The sequence below is a fragment of the Rhinoraja longicauda genome, chromosome 14 (genome assembly GCF_053455715.1).
Source record: "Rhinoraja longicauda isolate Sanriku21f chromosome 14, sRhiLon1.1, whole genome shotgun sequence".
NCBI classification, from domain to species: domain Eukaryota; kingdom Metazoa; phylum Chordata; class Chondrichthyes; order Rajiformes; family Arhynchobatidae; genus Rhinoraja; species Rhinoraja longicauda.
In genome coordinates, this window is record NC_135966.1 from 16,822,313 (window position 1) to 16,847,969 (window position 25,657).

Genomic DNA, 25,657 nt, shown 5'->3' on the forward strand with positions numbered 1-25,657 from the left:
TGCACATTTTCTCCCTGACCACATTTGTTTCCTCTGGCTGCTCTGGTTTCCTCCCACATTCCAACGATGCACTGGTAGGTTCATAGGCTATTGTAAATTACCCTTTGATGGGGCGAACAAAATCAAAGCAATGGGCATGTGGGGAGAGAGTGAATTGCAGGCCTACAGGGAAATAAGGAGGGGGGAATGGGATGCATGGAATTGCTTCTTTAAAGTCTGCATTGATTTGACGGGCTGAATGGCCTCTTCTGTGTCTTTAAGATAGAAACACGAAAAAAAGCCATGCAGCCAATTCAGCAAGTTGTGCTTTTCAATAAGATCTCGGCTGATCCTCCAGCTCATCCATTTTCCCCACCCAAATCCAATATTTATCGATAAGTCCAAACATCTATTGATCTTTGCCTTTAATAAATTCAATGATTGAACACCAACAGCCCTCCAGGGTGGATCATCCCAGAGATTTATAACATTATGTGCAAAGATATTTCCCTTCGTCTCAGCCCAAATAATGACAGTCAGCTTGAAATTCTGACCCCAGTTGTAGACTTTTCTGCCATAGGAAAAGGCCTTTAAGCCTCTAACGTGTAAATCACTTTCAAGACATTGTTCGTCAACATCACTGTAAATCTGCTGAGCATTAGTCAATTTTACGCTTCTCAAATGACAACCTCTTCATTGCAGCATTCAATCTAGTGGATATACATTTCACAATCTCCTGGGTAAGTACATCTTTGCACTGGTATGCAGTGCAAAACCGCCCACTACTGCAGGTGGGGTATGGTTAAAGTCTTGTACAATTGCAGCAAGGCATCTGGCCTAGAAATTCAGGAACATACACAATTTTGCTGAAAGCACCATATACATAAAAGTCATTTTATCTCTGGAGCACTATCCCACTTTTTAAGAAAGGAGGGAGAGAGAAAACGGGTAATTATAGACCAGTTAGTCTGACATCAGTGGTGGGGAAGATGCTGGAGTCAATTATAAAAGACGAAATTGCTGAGCATTTGGATAGCAGTAACAGGATCATTCTGAGACAGCATGGATTTACGAAGGGGAAATCATGCTTGACAAATCTACTGGAATTTTTTGAGGATGTAACTAGGAAAATTGACAGGGGAGAGTCAGTGGATGTGGTGTACCTCGACTTTCAGAAAGCCTTCGACAAGGTCCCACATAGGAGATTAGTGGGCAAAATTAGAGCACATGGTATTGGGGGTAGGGTACTGACATGGATAGAAAATTGGTTGACAGACAGAAAGCAAAGAGTGGGGATAAATGGGTCCCTTTCGGAATGGCAGGCAGTGACCAGTGGGGTACCGCAAGGTTCGGTGCTGGGACCCCAGCTATTTACGATATACATTAATGACTTAGATGAAGGGATTAAAAGTACCATTAGCAAATTTGCAGATGATACTAAGCTGGGGGGTAGTGTGAATTGTGTGGAAGATGCAATAAGGCTGCAGGGTGACTTGGACAGGTTGTGTGAGTGGGCGGATACATGGCAGATGCAGTTTAATGTAGATAATTGTGAGGTTATTCACTTTGGAAGTAAGAATAGAAAGGCAGATTATTATCTGAATGGTGTCGTATGTTGAAAGGCTGGAGCAATTAGGCTTGTATACACTGGAATTTAGAAGGATGAGGGGGGATCTTATTGAAACATATAAGATAATTAGGGGATTGGACACATTAGAGGCAGGAAACATGTTCCCAATGTTGGGGGAGTCCAGAACAAGGGGCCACAGTTTAAGAATAAGGGGTAGGCCATTTAGAACGGAGATGAGGAAGAACTTTTTCAGTCAGAGAGTGGTGAAGGTGTGGAATTCCCTGCCTCCGAAGGCAGTGGAGGCCAGTTCGTTGGATGCTTTCAAGAGAGAGCTAGATAGAGCTCTTAAGGATAGCGGAGTGAGGGGGTATGGGGAGAAGGCAGGAACGGGGTACTGATTGAGAGTGATCAGCCATGATCGCATTGAATGGCGGTGCTGGCTCGAAGGGCTGAATGGCCTACTCCTGTACCTATTGTCTATTGTCTATTGTCTTGATAACAATCATTTATGTGTCGACCATGCTACACCAGAAAATCAAATGGACACTTTTATTTGAGAAATGGGGACCTCCTAGTTCAGACCCAACCAGGATTTCAGGTACCAATAATCAACCCACTGCTTCTCACAGTTCTCCTTCCGTACCTTACTTCTACAGATACCTCTCTCCCCTCTCTCCCCTCCCCCCCCCCCCCCCCACCCCCCCTCCATTAAAAGTCCATTAACCAGCTTAGAGTTCATAATGATGTATCCCTCTTGGGCTCAAGCCTATCTCGAGCCAACATTCGGCTCTACCTGGTATCCTTGCCTGAAGTCATCTGTTGCTGGCCCTGAATTGTCCTGTTTTTTTTCTCGGTTCGAGTCCCCCCCCCCCCCAAGTACAATTCTCCAGAGATGCTGCCTAACCTGCTGAGTTACTCCAGCATTTTGAGTCTATTTTTGGTATGAAACAGCATCTGCAGTTATTTTTATTACAAATGGGCACTTTTGATTTTTTTGATTTTTTAAAAATTCGCCTCCACTTCTTGGGACTGTCCACAATGTATCACCACTACCCACCCAACCATCACAAACTTCATGGCCACCCAGCCTTCCAGACAGTGACCCAACCACACCAAGCCCTGCTCTTCTGAACTAGTCTCCAACTGCTCAAGTAAGAACTTCATTGTTCTGTTTTGGGACATCTGACACTCACTGTCGGGACTTCCACACCATTCTCCACAAACACAGGCCAAGGCCAAATCACCAATTTACCTGCTATTTTCCTTTGAGTACTCCATAATGATGCAGTGTGCAGATGCAGTGTGCAGCTGGACTACAGCCAAAACAGATATTGGTCCACCACAGTATAACCATTTACTACTCCCACAGAAGCCAATGAATTTTGAGGCGCTTTACTCTTGGTCCTCAAGTCTCTGCAAACAAAATCTTTCTAATTACTTCCTCTTTCAGACTGTTAACTTTAGTTTAGTTTAGAGATACAGCACAGTAAACAGGCCCTTAAAGCCACCGTGTCTGCACCGACCAGCGATCCTCAAGCACTTACACTATTCTACACACACGAGGAACAATTTACAATGATACCAAGCCAATTAACCTACAAACCTGTACGTCTTTGGAGTGTGGGAGGAAACCGGTGATCCCGGAGAAAACACACATGGGTCACGGGGAGAATGTCCAAAATCCGTACAGACAGCACCCGTAGTCAGAATCGAACCGGGGTCTCTGGTGCTGTAAGGCAGCATCTCTACCGCTGCGCCACCGTGCTGCCCTTTGTGTGTCATGAATCGGTAAACCAAGATCCATTGCATATTGTGCATAATTTCCAACCAATTCATCTTTACAAATATTCTGGGACTTTTTGTTCCTCTGATCAAAACAACCTCAAATTTCACCTTGTCCACTCATTGACGAGTCAATGTTTTCCATTTTCCACTCTATGGTAAAGATATTTCATATGAAATTTCTCTTTGTCATTTCGGCAACCCACAGATTCATAGATGAGGAAGGTATGTTGATCCATTTTCGATTATTCATCCAAACAGACGTGACCGTCTTCCACTTCATTATATAATTTTCTTTAGGGATTTTAGGTATTTCATTTTGTTGATCTACACATCCGATGGAAGATGGAATATCCGTGTTATAGGTTGGCACCTGTCTTCACTGTATAGTTTAAAAAATCCGTGTAAAATGTACACAAAAAACTGGAGTAACTCAGTGGGACAGGAGCATCTCTGGACAGAAGGAATGGGTGACGTTTCGGGTCGAGACCCTCCTTCAGACCTGAAGACGTTCAGACCACGTGCCTTCTGGATGCTTCCTTTTCTCCAGAGATGCTCCTGTCCCACTGAGTTACTCCAGCTTTTTGTGTCTCTCTTCGATTTAAGCCAGCATCTGCAGTTCCTTCCTAAACATGTAAAATATACCACTTCTTTGCGGATTGTGGTGGCAATATTGATTTTAGCAATTGTATTTTGTACAATATTAGAGACTTGTTTTTTTTCTAAAACTTAAGTTAATCCCTCAGATTCCTCCTAGCAAGGTAAACAAGTCTTGGTTTCTTGTTTGGCCTGACACCTCGGAGACCTTTGATGGATAGCTTTTCCAAACCCTCAAACATATGAGAAATCTGACGTACTTCAGGGAAACATCAAAAAACTGTGTTTATACTACCTCAATTTCATAGCCGGTAAATTCAATGGATGAGTAATTACACCCAGTTTTCATGTGAATAATCTCAAGTAGGACAAAAACTACTTTACTCTGAGAGATCAGTCCTGTTGAATTATTTGCTCTTTGCAACTCAGCATCAGAATTGAACAAAATGACGCACGTACACTTTATGGACTTCTGCTCCATAATTTTGGCTATGTAATGTGGCTTTCCATTTACTTTGATTGCTACTTCAGTTATGAAATGTGAAGTACCCAACTGAGTTCTCTAGGGATTTGTATTGAGATTGTAATTGTTCCCAATGTGTATCAGAAATTCAATGGAAATTGACTAAAACTGACACAGGGCTGGGAGGGGCAAGACTGGTCAGAATATTGAACTGGGAGGGGAAGTTTAATCTATGGTTACAGCTCTAAACATCAAAATATTGGGGGGAAAGTGTGAACCTATATAAAAGAAAGAGATATAAACATTTAATACAGACAACAGCAAATTACAGCACATATAAAAAAAATTGGGAAATACACACAGCATAATTGTTGATGAGTAATCTGAGTAAAATCAAATGTGCGTTATAAATGCTGTGGTAGATTTCCCACTTCTTTCTGAAAGGATCGTATTATACTTCTGTCTAATCGGCTGAAGAAGTCTAAAAATATTGGAGAACTTTAAAAGTAAGAAAGGTACACACAAAACCACGTGCCTTCTGGCTGTTTGCAAACCTTGCTGTTTTAAGATTCAGTTTACCTGGATCATCACTTACACATGGAACCGCTCACAGTCTTTGTTCAAAATGCAATATGATTGTGCTGATTTGGGTGGAATCTTGAAATATACTCACACATTGGGGTCACAAACAGGCTTTTATTTTTTGTACAGGTCACATATTATCTATGACTCTACTGTGAAATTGATCTATGTACTTCAATAAAGGTTTCTAAAATTATGATGGGCATGAATAAGATGAATGGCCTCATTCCTTTTCTCAGGATAGAGGGTCAAACATTCGATGTCATGTGTTTAAGGTGAAGGGAGAAGGATTTAAAGGGGACCTGGGGAACAACTATTTCACACAGAGGGCGGGGAGAATGTTGAAAGAGTTGGCTGAGAAAGCAGTAGAGGCAGATACAAATACAACAATTAAAAGGTATTTAGACAGGCACATGGGGAGCAAAGGTTTAAAAAGATATTGGCTAAATGCAGGTAAATGGCTAGCTCTCATTTGGGCTGAAGGGCCAAATGTCTCTCGTCATGACCAGTCTTACTACTTTATAGTTTCATTTGATGACTTAAAAAAAAATTTTTTTTAACATTAAAATCTCTCTGAATTACAGTCCCAGTTATGATAGTAAGATAAGCCCCATTCATAGTTGTGCCTCCTGTCAGGTGGTGTTCAGGGCCAGAGCCTCAGCAGGATGTAGACTGAGCTCTATTTGTTGCTGGCTAAGATCATGTTGCACTTCACTTCATGTCCCAGGTTGGAGGGTCAGCTTGGTCACTTCAGATCTGGACCCAGTAAGCAAAGGCTCCATGGGCGGTGAGCCACATATCCATGACTGGTTTTGGCTAATCATCTGTTGCTTTGCAACTTCTAGGTGCCATTTCACCCAGACGGTTTTCACCCCCTGTTGAAATTCATATTTTACAGCCTTGTATTATAGACAATAGACAATAGACAATAGGTGCAGGAGTAGGCCATTCAGCCCTTCGAGCCAGCACCGCCATTCAATGCGATCATGGCTGATCACTCTCAATCAGTACCCCGTTCCTGCCTTCTCCCCATACCCCCTCACTCCGCTATCCTTAAGAGCTCTATCCAGCTCTCTCTTGAAAGCATCCAACGAACTGGCCTCCACTGCCTTCTGAGGCAGAGAATTCCACACCTTCACCACCCTCTGACTGAAAAAGTTCTTCCTCATCTCCGTTCTAAATGGCCTACCCCTTATTCTCAAACTGTGGCCCCTTGTTCTGGACTCCCCCAACATTGGGAACATGTTATCTGCCTCTAATGTGTCCAATCCCCTAATTATCTTATATGTTTCAATAAGATCCCCCCTCATCCTTCTAAATTCCAGTGTATACAAGCCCAATCGCTCCAGCCTTTCAACATACGACAGTCCCGCCATTCCGGGAATTAACCTAGTGAACCTACGCTGCACGCCCTCCATAGCAAGAATATCCTTCCTCAAATTTGGAGACCAAAACTGCACACAGTACTCCAGGTGCGGTCTCACCAGGGCCCGGTACAACTGTAGAAGGACCTCTTTGCTCCTATACTCAACTCCTCTTGTTACGAAGGCCAACATTCCATTGGCTTTCTTCACTGCCTGCTGAACCTGCATGCTTCCTTTCATTGACTGATGCATGAACAATCCTTGGAGGTTGATGGATGTGGGTGCGAAGAGGGATCGGTGGAAAAGTGTGGATGTGTTAATATTTTGAGGGAGACAATATAATTTATGTCACTTATGACATTAAAGTCTTTGAATCTGAAGAAGGGTGCCGAAAACATCACCTATCCATGTTCTCCAGAGAAGCCACCTGACGGGCTGAGTTACTCTTGCACTTTTTGTCCTCATTGATATCATTGTTTATCTGGCCTTGTCACTGGTCACCTTTTCATCCTCAGTACTGTTTAGCATGACGGTGGCTGATAGATGTTTGAATAAGCTTATCTCCAAGGACCCCCCATGTAATTGCTAATCAAAGGGTTTCCTGTTGTACAGTATAGCCCAAAGTCACAAAAGCAACAGGAGACGTGTCCCTCAATTCCTCTTGTGTCCAACATATGAAACATAAAATGCTTCTGTTTTGCACTAACATGGTCTTCAAAGATGCCCATCTCTCCATGCCTCACCCTCACTTTGGAAAATCTGACCACCTAGCTATGCTCCTTCTCCTTTCATATAGACAGCGATTAAAAGGTGCAGGTCCAGCAGTGTGGACTGCTCAGAGCTAGTCAAGGGAGGCAGAGGACTGATTCCGTGACTGTTTGGAGTTGGCAAACAGGGCGATATTCAAGGACTCGGTGACAGACCTGAATGAATACGTTGTGGTTGTTACTGACATCATTTGTTCTAACACTCGTGATGATGAAGTTCTTTGAGAGATTAGTTATGGCACACATCAACTCCTACCTCAGCAAGGACCTGGATCCACTACAATTTGCTTACCGCCACAGTAAATCAATGGGAGATATGATCTTGCTGGTTCTCGACCCTCCACTGGACAATAAGAACACGAATGTCGGGCTGTTGTTCATCGATCACAGCTCAGCGTTCAACACCATCATCCCCTCCAAACTTGTTAGCAAATTCAGGGAACTTTGTCTCTGCTCATCCATAGAACATAGACCCAATGTGGCGGTTAGTGCTGTACCAAGACAGTTTCTGAAGCAAGACTATTCCATATACTGTTAACAATTAAGTTCAGCAATGGGCAGCTTAAACATTATTTCAACTCACCTTTAATTTTGCTCTGTGTTTAACCATCCAAAGGCAAGCTGAGTTACTTTGCAGCTCAGATTGTTCTTCAATTAAAGTGACCAGCTAGGTCTATCTTCTTTCAAGGTATGAATTGTCATTGGTGAAAAGGCTTCTTTTGAATGGTCTTGGTTTTAGTTCTACTGGGCATCTTCACCCCTTTTCACTCAGGCTAATCTATATGGAACAGAATTCTGATTTACATGGTATTAGATAGTGGACTCTGGCCTTAGATGGAACACACTAAGCAGTTATTAAGGACCAGTTTCACCCCGAACACTCCCTCTTCTCCCCTTTTCCATCAGGCAAGAGGTACGTAACTTTGAAAACACATACCTTCAGATTCAGAGACAGTTTCTTTCCAGCTGTTATCACACAATTGAGCCATCCCCTTATAAGCTAGAGTGCAGTCTAATCTCTCATCTACCTCATTGAAAACTGAACTGTCTTTAATCGGACTTTATTGGACTTTATCTTGCACTAAATGTTGAATGTTTTATCCTTTATCTGTAGATTGTCGATGGCTTGATTGTAATCATGTATTGTCTTCTTTGACTGGATAACGCATGACAAAAAGATTTTCACTGTAACCTGGTACATGTGACAATAATAAACGAAACTAACTCCCAAGCAAATGAGAGAAATAATTGTATATTCTACTCTTTGATATTATTTCCAGCATTAGTGTTAAGGAGTAGTTTGTTGATTGAAGGACTACAGCACCTGACAGCAACACCTTCACTGTGCAGGAGTATGATGTTAAGCGCGTGCTCAGAGCAGTGAATCCCAGGAAAGCTGCAGGCCCTGATGGTGTGACGGGCAGAGTGCTGAGGGAATGTGCAGACCAATTATCTGAGGTCTTCACAAAAATCTTCAACCTGTCCCTTTTAAAATCCACCATCCCTCCCTGCCTGAAGTCCGCCATAATCATCCCACTGCCGAAAAAGTCTGTCATCAGCGGTCTTAACGACTACCGTCCGGTAGCACTCACACCGGTCATCACAAAGTGCTTCGAGAGACTGGTCCTGCAGCACATCAAAGCCAGCCTCCCACCCACCTTCGACCCACACCAGTTTGCCGACAGAGCAAATAGGTCTACAGGGGATGCCATCGACACTGCTCTTCACACTGCACTGACCCACCTTGAACACCAGGGGAGCTATGTGAGGATGCTCTTCCTCGACTTCAGCTCTGCCTTTAACACGGTCATCCCGAGCAGACTGGTCACCAAACTTTCCGACCTTGGATTTTCCCAAACCATCTGCCAATGGATCAAGGACTTCCTGACCAACCGCCCCCAGACCGTCAAAATAGGCCCTCACCTCTCCTCCACCATTACACTGAGCACCGGCTCACCACAGGGCTGTGTGTTGAGCCCCATCCTTTACTCCCTCTACACTCACGACTGCGCCCCCACCCATCCCACCAACACCATCATCAAGTTCGCGGATGACACGACTGTAGTTGGACTCATCTCAGAAGGAGATGAGACAGCCTATAGGGATGAAATCCAAAGGCTGGCAGCATGGTGTTCAGTGAACAATCTGGTCCTGAACTCCTCCAAAACAAAGGAACTTATAATTTACTTTAGAAAAACCAGTGGAGATTACGACCCACTCTACATCAATGGGGTCTGTGTGGAAAGGGTACCAGCTTTCAGGTTCCTGGGTACGCACATCGCAGAGGATCTTACCTGGTCTACCAACACCATCACCACAGTAAAGAAGGCACAGCAGAGACTCCACTTCCTGAGGATCCTCAGGAAAACCAACCTGCAGGAGAAGCTCATGTTGTCCTTCTATCGCTGCTCCATCGAGAGTGTGCTGGCATACTGTATAACCACATGGTATGCCAGCTGCTCAGAAAAGGACAGGAAGGCCCTTCAGAGGGTCATCACGACGGCCCAGAAGATCATCGGCTGCTCACTGCCCTCCCTGGAGCACCTGTTCAGCCTACGCTGCCTCAGTAGAGCAGGCAAAATAATAAAAGATCCATCCCACCCCGGCCACCGTCTGTTTGTTCATCTGCCCTCTGGTCGACGTTTCAGGTCGATCAAATCCCGAACAAACAGACTTAAGAACAGTTTTTACCCCAGGGCCATACGAGAACTGAACACTACCTTTGCACTAGGCAACACCGTTAAAAAATCTTGTACTTAATATAATTGTATTTAATTGTATTTATGTATTTATTTGTTTTTGCATTTATTGCATATATGTTTGTACGCACCGTCAGGATTGGCTATTTTTTAATTTCGTTGTACTCGTTGCAATGACAATAAATGAATATTATTATTATTATTATTATTAGGACCACTTGAGTTATTGTGTTGGGTAATTTATTTGTTAAAAAAATCCAATCAATGCTAAAAATCAAATTGCATGTTAACATCTCTCAGCTGGTCTTCTCCACTTATTGGCGCACATATCATTCATACGTGAGGGATGCATGCAAGGGAAGTAAGATCAAAACATTTATACGGGTTAGGATAGGAATAGTTTAGCGGAATATTGGCCAAATGAGACTAGCGCAGGTCGGCACCTTTGTCGACATGAACATATTGGGCTGAAGGGTCTGTAATGTATAACTCTGTAACTCTAAGACGGGGATGCTGATTCTCCAGTCCCTGCTGCCTTTAGTCATAACTCTCTGCTGGGAGTTATGGACGAGTGAATGAAAGCTATTAATCATGAAACTTTTCACTCAGAGCCATTCAAACAGATTAACAGCACTAAACAAATATAATTTATGCACTTCCAGTGGAGCTATGTTGTGTTGAACTTGCATTCATACCTCAGGGAAGCACATAATGAAGAAAAATACCGATTATTGTATTGCAGGGGAAATTGAATCCTCTGGCGATTTGGCTTTTGTACTTAAAATGTACAAATATTGATTCCTGCACTAGATAAGAAGTAGTTAGATGGGAAGATGCTAATTATAGTGGAGACCATTCAAATAAAGCAGAAAACAATCCTTAGTATGTTGGTATGAATGCTCAGATTGCACCACTGTTGAAAAAAACATTCAGAGCAGTGTTGCCTCATCAGAGAACAACATGAGGGTCATTTCATTCCCCTCATTAACAATGGTGTATGATTTCCAGACAAATATCTTGGATAATCGCATCTTTGTTTATTGTGACTCCTATATTTTTGCATGTGAAGCTGAAAGATGTTATATATGTGCAATATGTGGTATTATACACTGATGAGCCAAAACATTATGACCGCTTGTCTAATCTGCTGTTGGTCCTCCGTGTCCCGCCAAAACAGCGCAGACCCGCCGAGGTATGGACTCTACAAGACCCCTGAAGGTGTCCTGTGGTATCTGGCACCAAAACATTAGCAGCAGATCCTTCAAGTCCTGTAAGTTACGAGGTGGAGCCACTGTGGATTGGACTTGTCGATCCAGCACGTCCCACAGATGCTCAATCAGATTGAGATCTGGAGAATTGGCAGGCCAGGGCAACACTGTAAACACTTCATCATGTTCCTCAAACCATTCCCGAACAATGTGTGCAGTGTGGCAGGGCACATTATCCTGCTGAAAGAGGCCACTGCCATCAGGGAATACCATTGCCATGAAGGAAAGTACCTGGTCTGCAACGATGTTTAGGTACATGACACATGTCAAATTGACATCCACGTGAATGGCTGGACCCAGGGTTTCCCAGCAGAACATTGCCCAGAGCTTCACACTCCCTCCACCTTCCCCAGGTAAACGGCGCACACGTACATCCACATGATCTAAAAGAAAACGGGACACATCGGACCAGGCGACCTGGTCCAGTTCCGACGCTCGCGTGCCCAATGTAGGTGCTTTCAACAGTGAACAGGGGTCATCACGGGCACTCTGACCAGTCTGCGGCTACGCAGGGTGTGATGCACTGTGTTTGTGACACGTTCCTCCCGTGACCACTATTAACATTTTCTATGACTTGTGCCGCAGTAGACCTCCTGTAAGTTCTGACCAGACGGGATAGCCTTCGTTGCCCTTGCGCATCGATGAGCCTTGGGTGCCCAACATCCTGTCACCGGTTTGTGGTTTGTCCCTCCTCGGACCACTGTCGGTAGGTACTCACCACTGCTGACCAGGAGCACCCCACAAGCCTTGCCGTTTCAGAGATGCTCTGACCCAGTCGTCTGGTCATAAAAATTTGGCCCTTGTCAAAGGCGCTCAGGTCTCTATTCCTGCCCATTTCTCCTGCATCCAACAGATCAACTTCAAGAACTGACTGTTCACTTGCTGTCTAATATATCCCACCCTTTGACAGGTGCCATTGTAACAAGATAATCAAAGTTATTCACTTCACCTGTCAGTGGTCATAATGTTTTGGCTCATCGGTGTATATTTACTGTGCAGTAAGATAGATGGTTCAGCATTTCAAGTTTAAATAACTCAATCCAAACATGCCTATCTATGGCAGTCGCTAGGAATATTGACTTGGAAAGGGACAGGAGAAATGGAATGCAAGTAATGTTTCAATATGTTCCGGCAGCATAGTTACAACACGCAAAGATGTTTATAAGCGATATACCAGCAATGCAATATGGGGAGTGGGGTGTTGGAGAAATCAGAAGTGGGGGGGGGGGGGGGGGGGGGGGTGGGACAGGATCGTTTCACTGCCAGGTGAGACTGGCTGGATGCCCTTGTATACAACATACTCACTGTGCCAATTAGTCTCTTTCCATGGTGTAAATGGGGTGGCACTGTGACACAGCGGTAGAGCCGCTACCCCACAGCGCCAGGTACCTGGCTTTAATCCTGACCTCAGCAGCTGTCTTCTGCTGAGTTTGTACAATCTCCTTGTGATGCGTGGGTTTTCTCCAGGTGGTCGTTTTCTCTTACATTCCAAAGGTTGTAGGTTAATAGGCTTCTGTAAATTACCCCAGTGTGTAGGATACAAAAGTGGGATAATACAGAACTTGTGTGAATGGGCGATTGATAGTCGACATGGACTGAGCCGAAGGGCTTGTTTCCACACTGTATCTCAAAACTAAACTAAACTTTAAAAGGATGAGGGGGACCTCAATGAAACTTACCGAATAATGAAAGGTCTGGAGAGAGTGAATGTGGAGAGGATGTTTCCACCAGTGGGATAGTCTAGGACCAGAGGCCATAGCCTCAGAATAAAAGGACGTGCCTTTAGAAAGGAGACGAGAAGGAATTTCTTTAGTCAGAGAGTGGTGAATCTCTGGAATTCATTGCCACAGACAGCTCTGGAGCCCAAGTCAATGGGTAATTTTAAAGTGGCGATTTACAAATTCTTGATTGTCAGGGGTTATGGAGTGAAGGCAGGAACATAGGGTTAAGCGGGAAAGATAGAGGGTCAGGCAACATCTCTGGAGAGTAGGAATGGATAACGTTTCGGGTCAAAACCCTTCCACACAAACCCAACTGCCGCATGCTTTCACTCTAGTACTAAACCATTCAATTTCCTGAGGTGTTGGGAAGGGAAATGCACAATTTGCCCATTTTGGAGGAGAAAAAACTCCAGAAAAATCATGTTCAAATCGTTCAGGCAATCAAGCAAATCCAGAAATGATAATTGCAGTACTTAATGAACCCGTCTAATTCCTTTTGGGTAGATGTGTCTCCAGTCGAAGCAGGCAGCCAGTACTATCGCAACACTTACTCATCCACTTGCATTGGCAATGTCAACATTTCTAAGCATGAAACTAATTGCATGGTTTATGCTAATGCCTCCTAAATCTTCTCCACTTATCCAAATCAATTAAACTACCCCCTGTGTTGGCTTCCTATTTTTAATCCATAAACTGTACGATCCTCATCCTCAAATACCCATTCTGCTTCCTATTAAATTAATTTGTGGAATTAACTTTCACCTGCTTTCTCAGGTGGTGTTCTGAAATTTTTCATATAATTGTTATTTCCAAAGACAAAATGTTCTGCCCTAAATCCTTTTTTGATAAGTAAGTATTAATCAAGTATCACACAATAATTCTGTAAATGTTTTCCACTGACTTGATGACCTTACAGCTCTCAGTGTTGAAGTCTCAGGTTGTGAGGGGTTAAGTTCAGTGACCTGTGGGAAAGAGCCATGTGATTTTTGATGGGATGTTAATCCCCATTGTTTCTAATGCAAACACCAAGTCAGCTTCACATTGCTAGTTAATTACAATGTTTGCAACATGTTGCCAGAGCTAATCAGGCATCCAAATGCCTGGACAAATCAGCAGAAGCCTGGTATTGAGAGTAACCTTCACCATTTAAACCCAGCCTACAGCTTTTTGCAAAAGAGATGTATAAGACCATAGGAGCAGAATTAGACCATCCCACCCATCAAGTCTACTCCGCCATTCAATCATGATCTATCTTTCCCTCTCAACCCCATTCTCCTGCCTTCCTCCTGTAACCTTTGACACCCTTACTAATCAAGAATTTATCAATCTCTGCTTTAGAAATTCCCAATGATTTGGCCTCTACCACAATCTGTGGCAATAAATTCTACAGATTCACCATAATCCGGCTGAAGAAATTCCCCCTCATCTCTATTCTAAAGGTATGTCATTTTATTCTGAGGCTGTGCCCTCTGGTTGTAGACTCCTACTACTGGGAACATCCTCTCCACATCCACTCTATCTAGGCCCTTCATTATCATTGCTTTGTCAAGGGTGGCACAGTGGTGCAGCGGTAGAATTGCTGCCTTGAAGCGCCAGAAACCTGGTTCTATCCTGACTATGGGTGCTGTCTCTACGGAATTTGTACGTTCTGCCTGTGACCACATGGAATTTCTCCAGGTGCTCCGGATACCTCCCACATTCCAAAGACATGAAGGTTTGTGGGTTAAATGGCTACTGTAAATTGCCCCCAGGTGTGCAGGATGTGACTCGGTTGGGCAGCTTACACCCCAGTGGTATGAACATTGATTTCTCTACCTTTAGATAGCTCCTCTGTCCCTCTCTTTCCCCTCCCCCTTCCCAGTTCTCCCACTGTCTTCCTGTCTCCTACTGCATACCTTTCTTTGCCCAGCCCCTCCTGACATCAGTCTGAAGAAGGGTCTCGACCCGAAACGTCACCCATTCCTTCTCTCCTGAGATGCTGCCTGACCCGCTGAGTTACTCCAGCATTTTGGGATACCTCCTATGTGACCAGACTGCATACAATACTCCAATTGCATCCTAACTAAAGAGCTAAAAAAGCTGTAACTTGTCTTCCTGACCCTTATACTCAATGCCGTAATCACTGAAGGCAAGCAAACCACTCACGTTCTTTATCCCTCCAATGCTGAAGGAAATGGCTCCAGTTTTCAGCTCATACACCCTCATTCTATAGGGACACTGGAATTTTGAAATAAAAACAAACTCAGCAAGTCAGGCAGCATATTCTCAAGAAGGGCCCCAACCCGAAACATCACCAGTCTATTTCCCTCCACAGATGCTGCCTGATTGGAGCGCCTCCAGTAGTTTGCTTTAGTTCAAGATTCCAGTGTCTCCATAGAATGGTAGAATTATAGAATTGTAAGACTGGGCAAAGGCAACATAAGTTTATAAAAAGGAAAATAATGCTTGTTAAATTTGCTGGAATTGTTTGAAGTTGTAATTGGCAAAATAGATTAAGGTAGGCCAGTAGATGCAGTGTGTTTGAATTTTCATAAGGTACTTCAGAAACTGTCATACTACATGTTAGTAAAAAAATATATAGAGTGCAGGATATTTTGTGTAATACTGGATTAAGCATCAGTTGTTTGACAGGAATAGAGAGCAGGAACAAACAGGTCAACCTTGGGTTCAGAAACTGTGGCGAGAGGGGTGCCTCAAGGATCAGTGTGGGAGACACAGTTCTTCACCATCTGTATAACGACTTAGGCCAGTGAACCCCAGAGACACAGAATTATCCAATTATACAGCAGGGAAACAAGTTAATCAGCCCAGCATATCCATGCTGACCAGCATGGTCAGAAATCCTTACTAATTAGATTTTCTAGCAATTGGTCCAAGGCCTTCTCTGCCAAGGCAATTCAAATGCTTGTCTGGACACTTGTTAAATGCTGTCATCGAGTCTGCTTCAACCACTCTCTCAGCCATTTTATTCCAGGCACTCATCACTCTTTGACAATCAACCTTATTTGTACCCCTCATAATTTTATGTACCTCAAATGTGTTCCCTCTTAAGCTCCTCCAGTCCAGGGAAAACAGACCCTACCTCTCCTGTCTCTCCTCAGAACTGAAATCGTTCATCCCAGGTAATATAATGGTGAATTTCCTCTCCCCTCTCCAGAGCTATCACATCATTTCTGTAGTGTGGAGACCGGAAGTGCCTGCACTCCTCTAGCTGAGGTATGACCAATGTTTTATAAACTTCAAGCACAACCTCCCTACTCTTGTGTTCAATGCCACAACTTATGAAGGCCAGTGTCATACTGTCAATAGAAGATAAGCACAAAAAGCTGGAGTAATCAGCGGGACAGGCAGCATCTGTGGAGAGAAGGAATGGGTGACATTTCGGGTCGAGACCCTTCTTCAGACTAGCCAGAGAAAAGGGAAACGAGAGATGTAGACAATGTAGAGAGATAAAGAACAAAATGAAATATATGCAAAAAGGTAAGGATGATAAAGGAAACAGGCCATTATTAGCTGTTTGTTGGTGTGACTTGGATGGGGGAGGGATAGAGAGAGAGGGAATGCCAGGGTTACTTGAAGTTAGAGAAATCAATTTTAATACCATCAAGTGCTGTATCCACATTTTCTGACAGTAAAAGAAGCTGGATAATAGTATGGCCTCTGAGCAGGCTTCAACGAGGCTTTGGGGCATTATATACAGGATAAGGGAAAAGGCTAGGACATGGAAGATGGAATATAATGTGGAGATTTGGTAGAAAAGCAGAGGATTTTTTACATGATGAAATACTGAAAGGTGTTCGTGTTCACAAATTACAGAAAATTAACACGTAGGTTCATCAAGCATTTCGGAAGATAAGCATTATGTTGGCCCTTATTGCAAGAGGATTGGAGAACAACAGTAGACACCTAATGCTGTAGTAACTCAGTGGAACAGGCATCATCTCTGGAGAAAAGGTATGGGTGACGTTTCGGGTCGTGATCCGAAAGGGAAACTAGAGATAAAGACGAAAGATATGCAATAAAAGTGACGGTGAAGTAGAGTGATAGGGAACAAATGCATTCATTTGTTCTATATCGCTCTACTTCACCGTCTCTATCTCTCATAAGGTCATGATAAGAGCAGAATTAGGCCATTCAGCCCATCAAGACTACTCCGCCATTCAATCATGGCTGATCTATCTCTCCCTCCTAACCCCATTCTCCCGCCTTCTCCACATAACCCCTGACACCTGCTTCCGTGCCAACCCGTACAATCTCTCGTTTCCCTTTCCACAGACTCTAGTTTGAAGAAGGGTTAAGACTCGATACATCACCCATTCCTTCTCTCCAGTGATGCTGCCTGTCCCACTGAGTTACTCCAGCATTTTGTGTCTATCTTCGGTTTAAACCAGCATCTGCAGTTCCTTCCTATGCAGTAGAAACATCTAGCTCCAATTGTACTTAGCGCTGGTGAGAACATATCAAATATTATGCCTAGGTCTGGTCTACCAATTTAAGGAAGGAAATATTACAATAGTAGAAGTGCAATGATGATTCAACAAATTGATTCTTAGGTGACTGGGTTTGTTTTTTGAGGAGGGATTAAAAATATTGGGCCTGTTCTCTTGAATTTAGAAGAATATGACATGAGGTCTGTAAAATCTGCAAAGTTTTTAGGATCTTGACAGAAAGATACAGAGTTGATATTTTTACTGCCTGCATGTTTAAGACCAGGGTTAATAGTCTCATAATAAGCAGAAAGTCATTCAGAACCAAGACTAGGGTCAACGTTCTCAAAATAAGCAAAAATGTGTTCAGAACAGGGACGTGGAAAAATGTTCTTCATGCAAAGGGCATGATTCTTTGAAATTCTTTACCCGAGAGGGTTGTGCTAGTTCAATTGCTGAAGATATTCAAACCAGAAATTGAATGATTTTTAGATATCAAAGGAAAAGCAACATCTGGAATAAATGCAGCAAAGTGGTACCAAAGCCATGTCCTTATTGTCATCACTTATTGTCAAGTCATAAACTAGTTGTTAGGCAGAGCAGTTAAGATGGGCCGAATGGTTTATTCCTGCTTCTCTTTCTTATGTTCTAATGTTCAGAGCCTTGGTGATCTTCTCTCCCTTCGAACAAAATCATCCCAAATTATTAATGGGGCAACACTTGGAGCAGGGACTATGACAATGAGAGCTTGAATCAGAACTCTGGCTTTCAATCTGTGCTCATCAACTTGTGATAAGATTTGTGACCTTTGATTAAGTGAAACTCAGCCACTGAAACAGATACTGTATACAGAATGAGGTTCAAATTACTGAGGATGGAGCAGTTTCCTTCACTAGCGGGAAGACAGACAGGAGCAGCCTACAGGGCAAATCTACTTCCAATGTCAACAACTCTCTTTTTAAATAGAATTTTTAATGGAGCAAAGAAACCCAGGGAAAAATATCAGACAAAATTTATTTATTATTAATCTGGCAGGAACAGGACTTAGGTGGTGCCTGACTGGCAGATTTTCCTAACTATTGGATGTTATTCCAAATGAATACTCAAACATTGTGTTAAAGGGAGTGCGGGAAACAGGGCTAGAGAGCAGTCTTGAGCTGCTATCCACTTCATTGTAGACCCCCGGACTTCGATCGGACTTTACTGGACTCTATCTTGCACTAAACGTTATTCAAGTTATTCACAAAATGCTGGAGTAACTCAGCAGGTCGGGCAGCATCTCGGGAGAGAAGGAATGGGTGACGTTTCGGGTCGAGACCCTTCTTCAGACTGATCTGTTATTCAAGTTATTCCCTTTATCATGTACACTGTCATGTACACTGGTGGATGGCTCTATTGAAATCTTGGATTGTCCTGCCGCTGACAGGTTAGCTCTCAACAAAGCTTTTCACTGTACCTTGGTGCACGTGACAATAAACTAAACTCCTGGATTTCTGAACAATTAGATAGCGGGGTTATTGAAATGTGACTCAATTATCTCAGATAGTCAAAAGCTTCATCAAAGAGTTGGGTTTTGAGGAACATTTTAACGGAGTACAGAATGATGGAGGTGGGACGGGATTTAGGGAGGAAATTCCAAATCTTCGGAAGGGGAAGCTGAAGCCATAGCCACCAATTAAATTTGAGGATAATCAATGTCCAATTTAGAGAAGCAGAGTTACAAGTACCCTGGAGAGAAGTGGAGTTAAATGATTTCTTGGCCTTTATCAAAATCTCTCCAAATTTATTTAAACGTTATTTTTCATAAATGTCAATTCAATTATTTTTCTGTTAAGAAAACTTTATATTTATGTGAACCTGTTTATTACAACTCTATAGAATCTGCCTGTATGTGCAGTGAGTATTCAAATTATAAATTGAGTGTAAAGTTTACATTGAATTACATTGGCTAACATGCTACCGATCGGACAGAGCTACGGTTAGCGGGGGGAAGACTCGCGGCGGCGGTGTGATTGTTTACATCAGTGATGCTTGGTGTCGGGACGCTGTGTTGGTCTACAAACACTGTTCACCGCTGGCGGAGTTTATGGTTGTGAAGTGCCGACCTTTCTACCTCCCGAGGGAGCTAACAGCTATCCTGTTAGTCGCTGTTTACATCCCTCCCAGTTCCAACAACAAGGACAGAGAGGAGGCACTCTGCGAACTGTACCGGGCCATCTCTGAGCAGCAGACAGCACACCCAGATGGCTTTCTCATCGTAGCTGGGGACTTCAACCATGCTAACCTAAAAACTGTCATGCCCAAAGTATACCAGCATGTTGATTTCCCAACACGAGAAAACAACACCTTGGACCTTGTCTACACGACCATCAAAGGAGCATACAAGGCTTCCCCCCTCCCCCACATCGGCCTCTCTGATCACCTCACCGTTCTGCTGAAACCGGCATACAGACCCCGGGTGAAAGTCACCAAACCGGTTTCAAAAGAGGTACGTGTGTGGTCAGAGGACCGCACAGCTGCACTCCAAAACTGCTTTGAGACTACAGACTGGGACATGTTCAAGCAGGCAGCAACATACAACAACACAACCAACATTCAGGAATACACAGAGACAGTTACAGGCTACATCACCAAATGCATTGACGATGTGACCCACACCAGAGCCATCACCATCCGGGCTAACCAGAAGCCATGGCTGACAGGGGAGGTCCATGGGCTGCTGAGGGTCCGCAACGCTGCCTTCAGAGAGGGCAATCCAGCCGGTCTCAGAGCAGCCAGGGCCAACCTTTCCAGTGGCATCAGGAAAGCCAAACAACACTACACCCGGCGCATCACAGCCCACTTCAGTGACAGCAGAGACACACGGAGCCTGTGGAAGGGTATTAGGACTATCACGGACTACAAACCCCTACCACAGACCTGTGACAGTGACACCTCTCTCTTGAACGACCTCAACGGCTTCTTCGCACGCTTTGAAGCACAGAGCAACACACCTGCGCAGAAATCAACTCCCCCCCCCAACGACCAGGCTATTTGTCTGTCTCCAGGCAGTGTGAGGAGCACACTGTTAAGGATTAACACCCGGAAAGCTTCTGGACCTGACAACATTCCTGGTCGTGTGCTAAAAGACTGCGCAGCTGAGCTCACAGATGTCCTCACAGACATCTTCAACATCTCCCTGAGCCAGGCTGTTGTTCCCTTGTGCTTCAAAGAAACCACCATCATACCTGTGCCCAAGAAGTCTTCTCCATCCTGCTTCAACGACTACCGCCCTGTAGCGCTGACTTCAACCATCATGAAGTGCTTCGAGAGGCTGGTCATGAAGCAGATCAGATCCAACCTCCCCCCCTCCCTGGACCCGTTTCAGTTTGCATATCGAGCTAAGCGGTCCACTGAGGATGCCATCTCCTCTGCTCTACACCCAGCCCTCACCCACTTGGACACTAAAAACTCATATGTTAGGATGCTGTTCATAGACTTTAGCTCAGCATTTAACACCATCATCCCCCAGCAGCTGGTTTGTAAACTAACAAATCTGGGCTTCAGCCCCCTTCTCTGCAACTGGCTGCTGGACTTCCTCACTGCCAGACCCCAGTCCGTACGGGTCGGCAGCAACACATCGGACACCATCACGCTGAGTACGGGTGCCCCACAAGGATGTGTGCTAAGCCCCCTGCTCTTCACCTTGCTGACCCACGACTGCACACCCACCTACAGCTCCAACCACTTCGTCAAGTTTGCGGATGACACAACAGTGGTGGGTCTCATCAGCAACAACGACGAGACCCACTACAGGAAGGAGGTGGACCAGCTGGCCGCGTGGTGCACAGACAACAATCTCTTCCTGAATGTGGAGAAAACAAAGGAGATTGTTGTCGACTTCAGGAGAACGCACACCCAACACCCCCACCCACTGACCATCAATGGTGCTGCTGTGGAGCAGGTGAGCAGCACCAAATTCCTGGGGGTGAACATCACCGAGGATCTCTCCTGGAGCAACAACATCACGTCCATCGCCAAGAAAGCCCAGCAGCGCCTCTACTTCCTCCGCAAACTGAAGAGAGCGGGAGCCCCACACCCATCATGTACACTTTTTACCGAGGCGCCATCGAGAGCATCCTCAGCAGCTGCATCACTGTGTGGTTCGGAAGCTGCACAGCCTCCAGCCGCAAGACCCTGCAGCGCATAGTGAACACTGCTGAGAGGATCACTGGCGCCTCACTCCCAACACTCCTGGTCCTTTACACCACCCGCCTCACCCGCAAAGCATTGAGCATTGTGGGTGACCCCTTCCACCCCTCCAACAGCCTCTTCACCCTCCTGCCTTCAGGGAGAAGGTTTCGCAGCCTGAGGTCAAGCACCACCCGACTAAAGAACAGTTTTTTCCACCAGGCTGTCAGGATGCTGAACTCTCTCCCCTCCCTTCCTCCTCTCTCCCCTGCCCCTATTGGACCTGGACTTTAACACCCCACACACACGCACATCCAGCACCAGACACTTTTAAAAAAAAATTTTTTTTTAACGCATTTGAAGTGACTATATTTTATATTTTATATTTTATGTTGATTGTTGTTTGCTGTGCCTTTTTAATTTTAACTTAGTTTTATGCACTTTGTTCCTCGGGATTGTGGGAAACGGTATTTCGATTTTCTGTCTGTGTAAACTGGCTGAGGATTGACAATAAAATTGACTTTGACTTTGACTTTGAGAAGAAACTCAGTGCAGCGTTGATTAAATGAATGAAAGATAACTTGCACTTCATTACCTGTTTCACGTACTATCACTGCTGGATTTACAACTTCTGCACACCACGCAGGTCCAACAATCCTGGCAGGCAATTGTTACATCATACAGTTTGTATAAGGTGGGCAAACAGCGTGAGACTAATATTGCCATTCTCCATTTAAGAAACTTTCTTTAGATAAAGATTTTGTACAGTGATTATTTCCAGCTCTGATTGTCAGCAGATCAATCTTAATAACCATGGCAAGATAAGAAAGTGGAACAGCTTTGTGGCAGAATTACAAGTTCAAACACAAATTTTATTCTAACTTCCCCCTTCAATTGTACTTGAAATTAAATTTATCTTCTCTCCTTGCAATCTTATATGTATTATAAACATCACTACACAATTCCATTTTTGTTATTATTTTGACGGCCTGAGTACACAAAGGTTCTTTTAGACCCTTGACTTCAATCCAAAATATACAGGTTTGTGAACCATTTGTACAGGAAAGTCACTTTACAGCGAATGCAGCGCCGTCGACTCAGGTTCGATCCTGACTACGGGTGCTGCACTGTAAGGAGTTTGTACGTTCTCCCCGTGACCTGCGTGGGTTTTCTCCGAGATCTTCGGTTTCCTCCCACACTCCAAAAACGTACAGGTATGTAGGTTAATTGGCTGGGTAAATGTAAAAATTGTCCCTAGTGGGTGTAGGATAGTGTTAATGTACGGGGATCGCTGGGCGGCACGGACTTGGAGGGCCGAAAAGGCCTGTTTCCGGCTGTATATATATGATATGATATGATAATAAAATATGTAATCAGTACCCTTTTGCTCCCATCTCCATCCTTATTTTGCTGTTCATTTATCCTACTATCCGTTCTTACCCACTTGTTCAATTTGCCTCCAAATGTTGAATAATGTTTCAGTGTACAAGTAGCCAAAAACGCTCATTGGCTGTTGGACCTGCCTCTAGTTTTGATAGCAGAGCATTAAAACTGTTGAATGTAGTAGCCTGCCATTGGTAAATAGTAACCAAAACCACTCTATGTATGTTGTATGCCAGGAGCCACAAACAATGAGACTATAACTGTTGCAACAAACCATTCAAGTTCATCAGTAGCAAGTGGCAAGACACCTCCTCGAGATGTTACGACCCTACAAACTACAATTGAAGGTAAAAGTACTTTTACATTGCTATGTTCTTCACAATAATTAATGAACAGGTTTGGAGGGATATGGGCCAAATGCAGGCAGGTATGACATGTTGGCCAAGATGGGCCAAAGGGCCTGTTTCCAGGCTGTATCACATTATGACCCTATGACTGTAACTTGAAATTAATCAAAATCATTCACGTTACATTAGTCAGACTCTCGGACAGAATTTGAATGCTCACAATGCAAGCATTTCTAATTGAGTTACATTTATGAATTGTATCAATCCTGACCGACTACATATGGCCAAAGCAAATTATCCAGCTGAGACAACTGAGCATAATATAATTCCCAATCTGCAAAGAAAGATGGTGCAGTGATTTCATCAAAATTATAAATACTAAAAATATATAGCAAAAGTCAGTAATGGTGACAATAACATTAAAAGGTCATCACACAGTATAAAGAATAAAAATATATCTAACTAAAATATTTTGCCCACATAGGAGATTAGTGGGCAAAATTAGAGCACATGGTATTGGGGGTAGGGTACTGACATGGATAGAAAATTGGTTGACAGACAGAAAGCAAAGAGTGGGGATAAATGGGTCCCTTTCGGAATGGCAGGCAGTGACCAGTGGGGTACTGCAAGGTTCGGTGCTGGGACCCCAGCTATTTACGATATACATTAATGACTTAGATGAAGGGATTAAAAGTACCATTAGCAAATTTGCAGATGATACTAAGCTGGGGGGTAGTGTGAATTGTGTGGAAGATGCAATAAGGCTGCAGGGTGACTTGGACAGGTTGTGTGAGTGGGCGGATACATGGCAGATGCAGTTTAATGTAGATAAGTGTGAGGTTATTCACTTTGGAAGTAAGAATAGAAAGGCAGATTATTATCTGAATGGTGTCAAGTTAGGAAGAGGGGATGTTCAACGAGATCTGGGTGTCCTAGTGCATCAGTCACTGAAAGGAAGCATGCAGGTACAGCAGGCAGTGAAGAAAGCCAATGGAATGTTGGCCTTCATAACAAGAGGAGTTGAGTATAGGAGCAAAGAGGTCCTTCTACAGTTGTACCGGGCCCTGGTGAGACCGCACCTGGAGTACTGTGTGCAGTTTTGGTCTCCAAATTTGAGGAAGGATATTCTTGCTATTGAGGGCGTGCAGCGTAGGTTCACTAGGTTAATTCCCGGAATGGCGGGACTGTCGTATGTTGAAAGGCTGGAACAATTAGGCTTGTATACACTGGAATTTAGAAGGATGAGGGGGGATCTTATTGAAACATATAAGATAATTAGGGGATTGGACACATTAGAGGCAGGAAACATGTTCCCAATGTTGGGGGAGTCCAGAACAAGGGGCCACAGTTTAAGAATAAGGGGTAGGCCATTTAGAACGGAGATGAGGAAGAACTTTTTCAGTCAGAGAGTGGTGAAGGTGTGGAATTCTCTGCCTCCGAAGGCAGTGGAGGCCAGTTGGTTGGATGCTTTCAAGAGAGAGCTGGATAGAGCTCTTAAGGATAGCGGAGTGAGGGGGTATGGGGAGAAGGGAGGAACGGGGTACTGATTGAGAGTGATCAGCCATGATCGCATTGAATGGCGGTGCTGGCTCGAAGGGCTGAATGGCCTACTCCTGCACCTATTGTCTATTGTCTATTGTCTATATCCAACCATCATTAAAGATAAAAACCACCATAATGCAAAATCAATGGAAATTCTTGGTCCTTTATTCAACCACACAAGTAAGCTTTTGGTATATCTAATACTAGAATATTTGAGGGAGTATGAGTAAATTTAGAGAAAAAGAAGTACAGAAGTTTCAAAACGCATACCTCCAGATTCAAGGACAGTTTCTTCCCAGTAAATAGTTCTAACTCATTAATATTTTTCATTTATAGTGTCAAGCAATTCTTCAGAGGCAAATACTTTCACTATTGCAATATCTGCAGGAACTGAAAACTTCACATCTGAAGTAACATTCTCTAACGGGACTGAAACTACAGGTAATACTGTCACTGTATTAAGTATTACCATGTTTTTGTGCAGAGGAATCAGAGTAGTTTAACGTGCATGCCCATGTGCTCATAAATCTGTGTGCAAGTATGTGCAAGAGAAGTAATATCTTAATAAAGTGAATCTGATGTGGCTGTAATAAGGATAGCAGTTTCATAAAATTGCCCTGATCATTTTTAGTAGGCAAGGGATCTCAAGGGATTCTATTTGGGTGCAAACATTCAGTTTGAAAGACGAGGGATAGGAAATGGGCAAGAATGAAATTTTGAGAAAAGACATAAGTGACATTTCAGCCACAGAATAAAAAGCTACCACATAACCTCTGGATAAGTACGGCAGAGTGGAGATGAATGGTGAAGGTAGATCCCAATTTTACACCACATTGACCTCAAAAGTCTTTGACTTCAGTCAGAACTGCGTTTATCATCCCGCCTCTGCAACTTACGATAGATCTACATAGAAGCTCCCGTCTGATTCTGAGCTATTGCATTGTCATTCTCCACTTCTCTGTCATTGGGATATGTGCCATTATTGGAGAAGAAGAT

The 25,657-nt window shown here is 43.8% G+C and overlaps 1 protein-coding gene and 1 long non-coding RNA gene across 2 annotated transcripts in view; one reads left to right on the forward strand and one right to left on the reverse strand.

Moving 5' to 3' along the window:
- Positions 1-25,657, reverse strand: part of LOC144600102 (uncharacterized) — a 183,915-nt gene that overhangs the window by 12,014 nt on the left and 146,244 nt on the right. The window lies entirely within an intron of this gene.
- The window catches only part of ecscr (endothelial cell surface expressed chemotaxis and apoptosis regulator), a 42,104-nt gene that overhangs the window by 3,832 nt on the left and 12,615 nt on the right, over positions 1-25,657 (forward strand). Inside the window, exons 2-3 of the mRNA XM_078411519.1 lie at positions 23,009-23,119; positions 24,998-25,102. Of these exons, the coding sequence (XP_078267645.1) occupies positions 23,009-23,119; positions 24,998-25,102 (216 nt within the window). The remainder of the gene's footprint in view (positions 1-23,008; positions 23,120-24,997; positions 25,103-25,657) is intronic.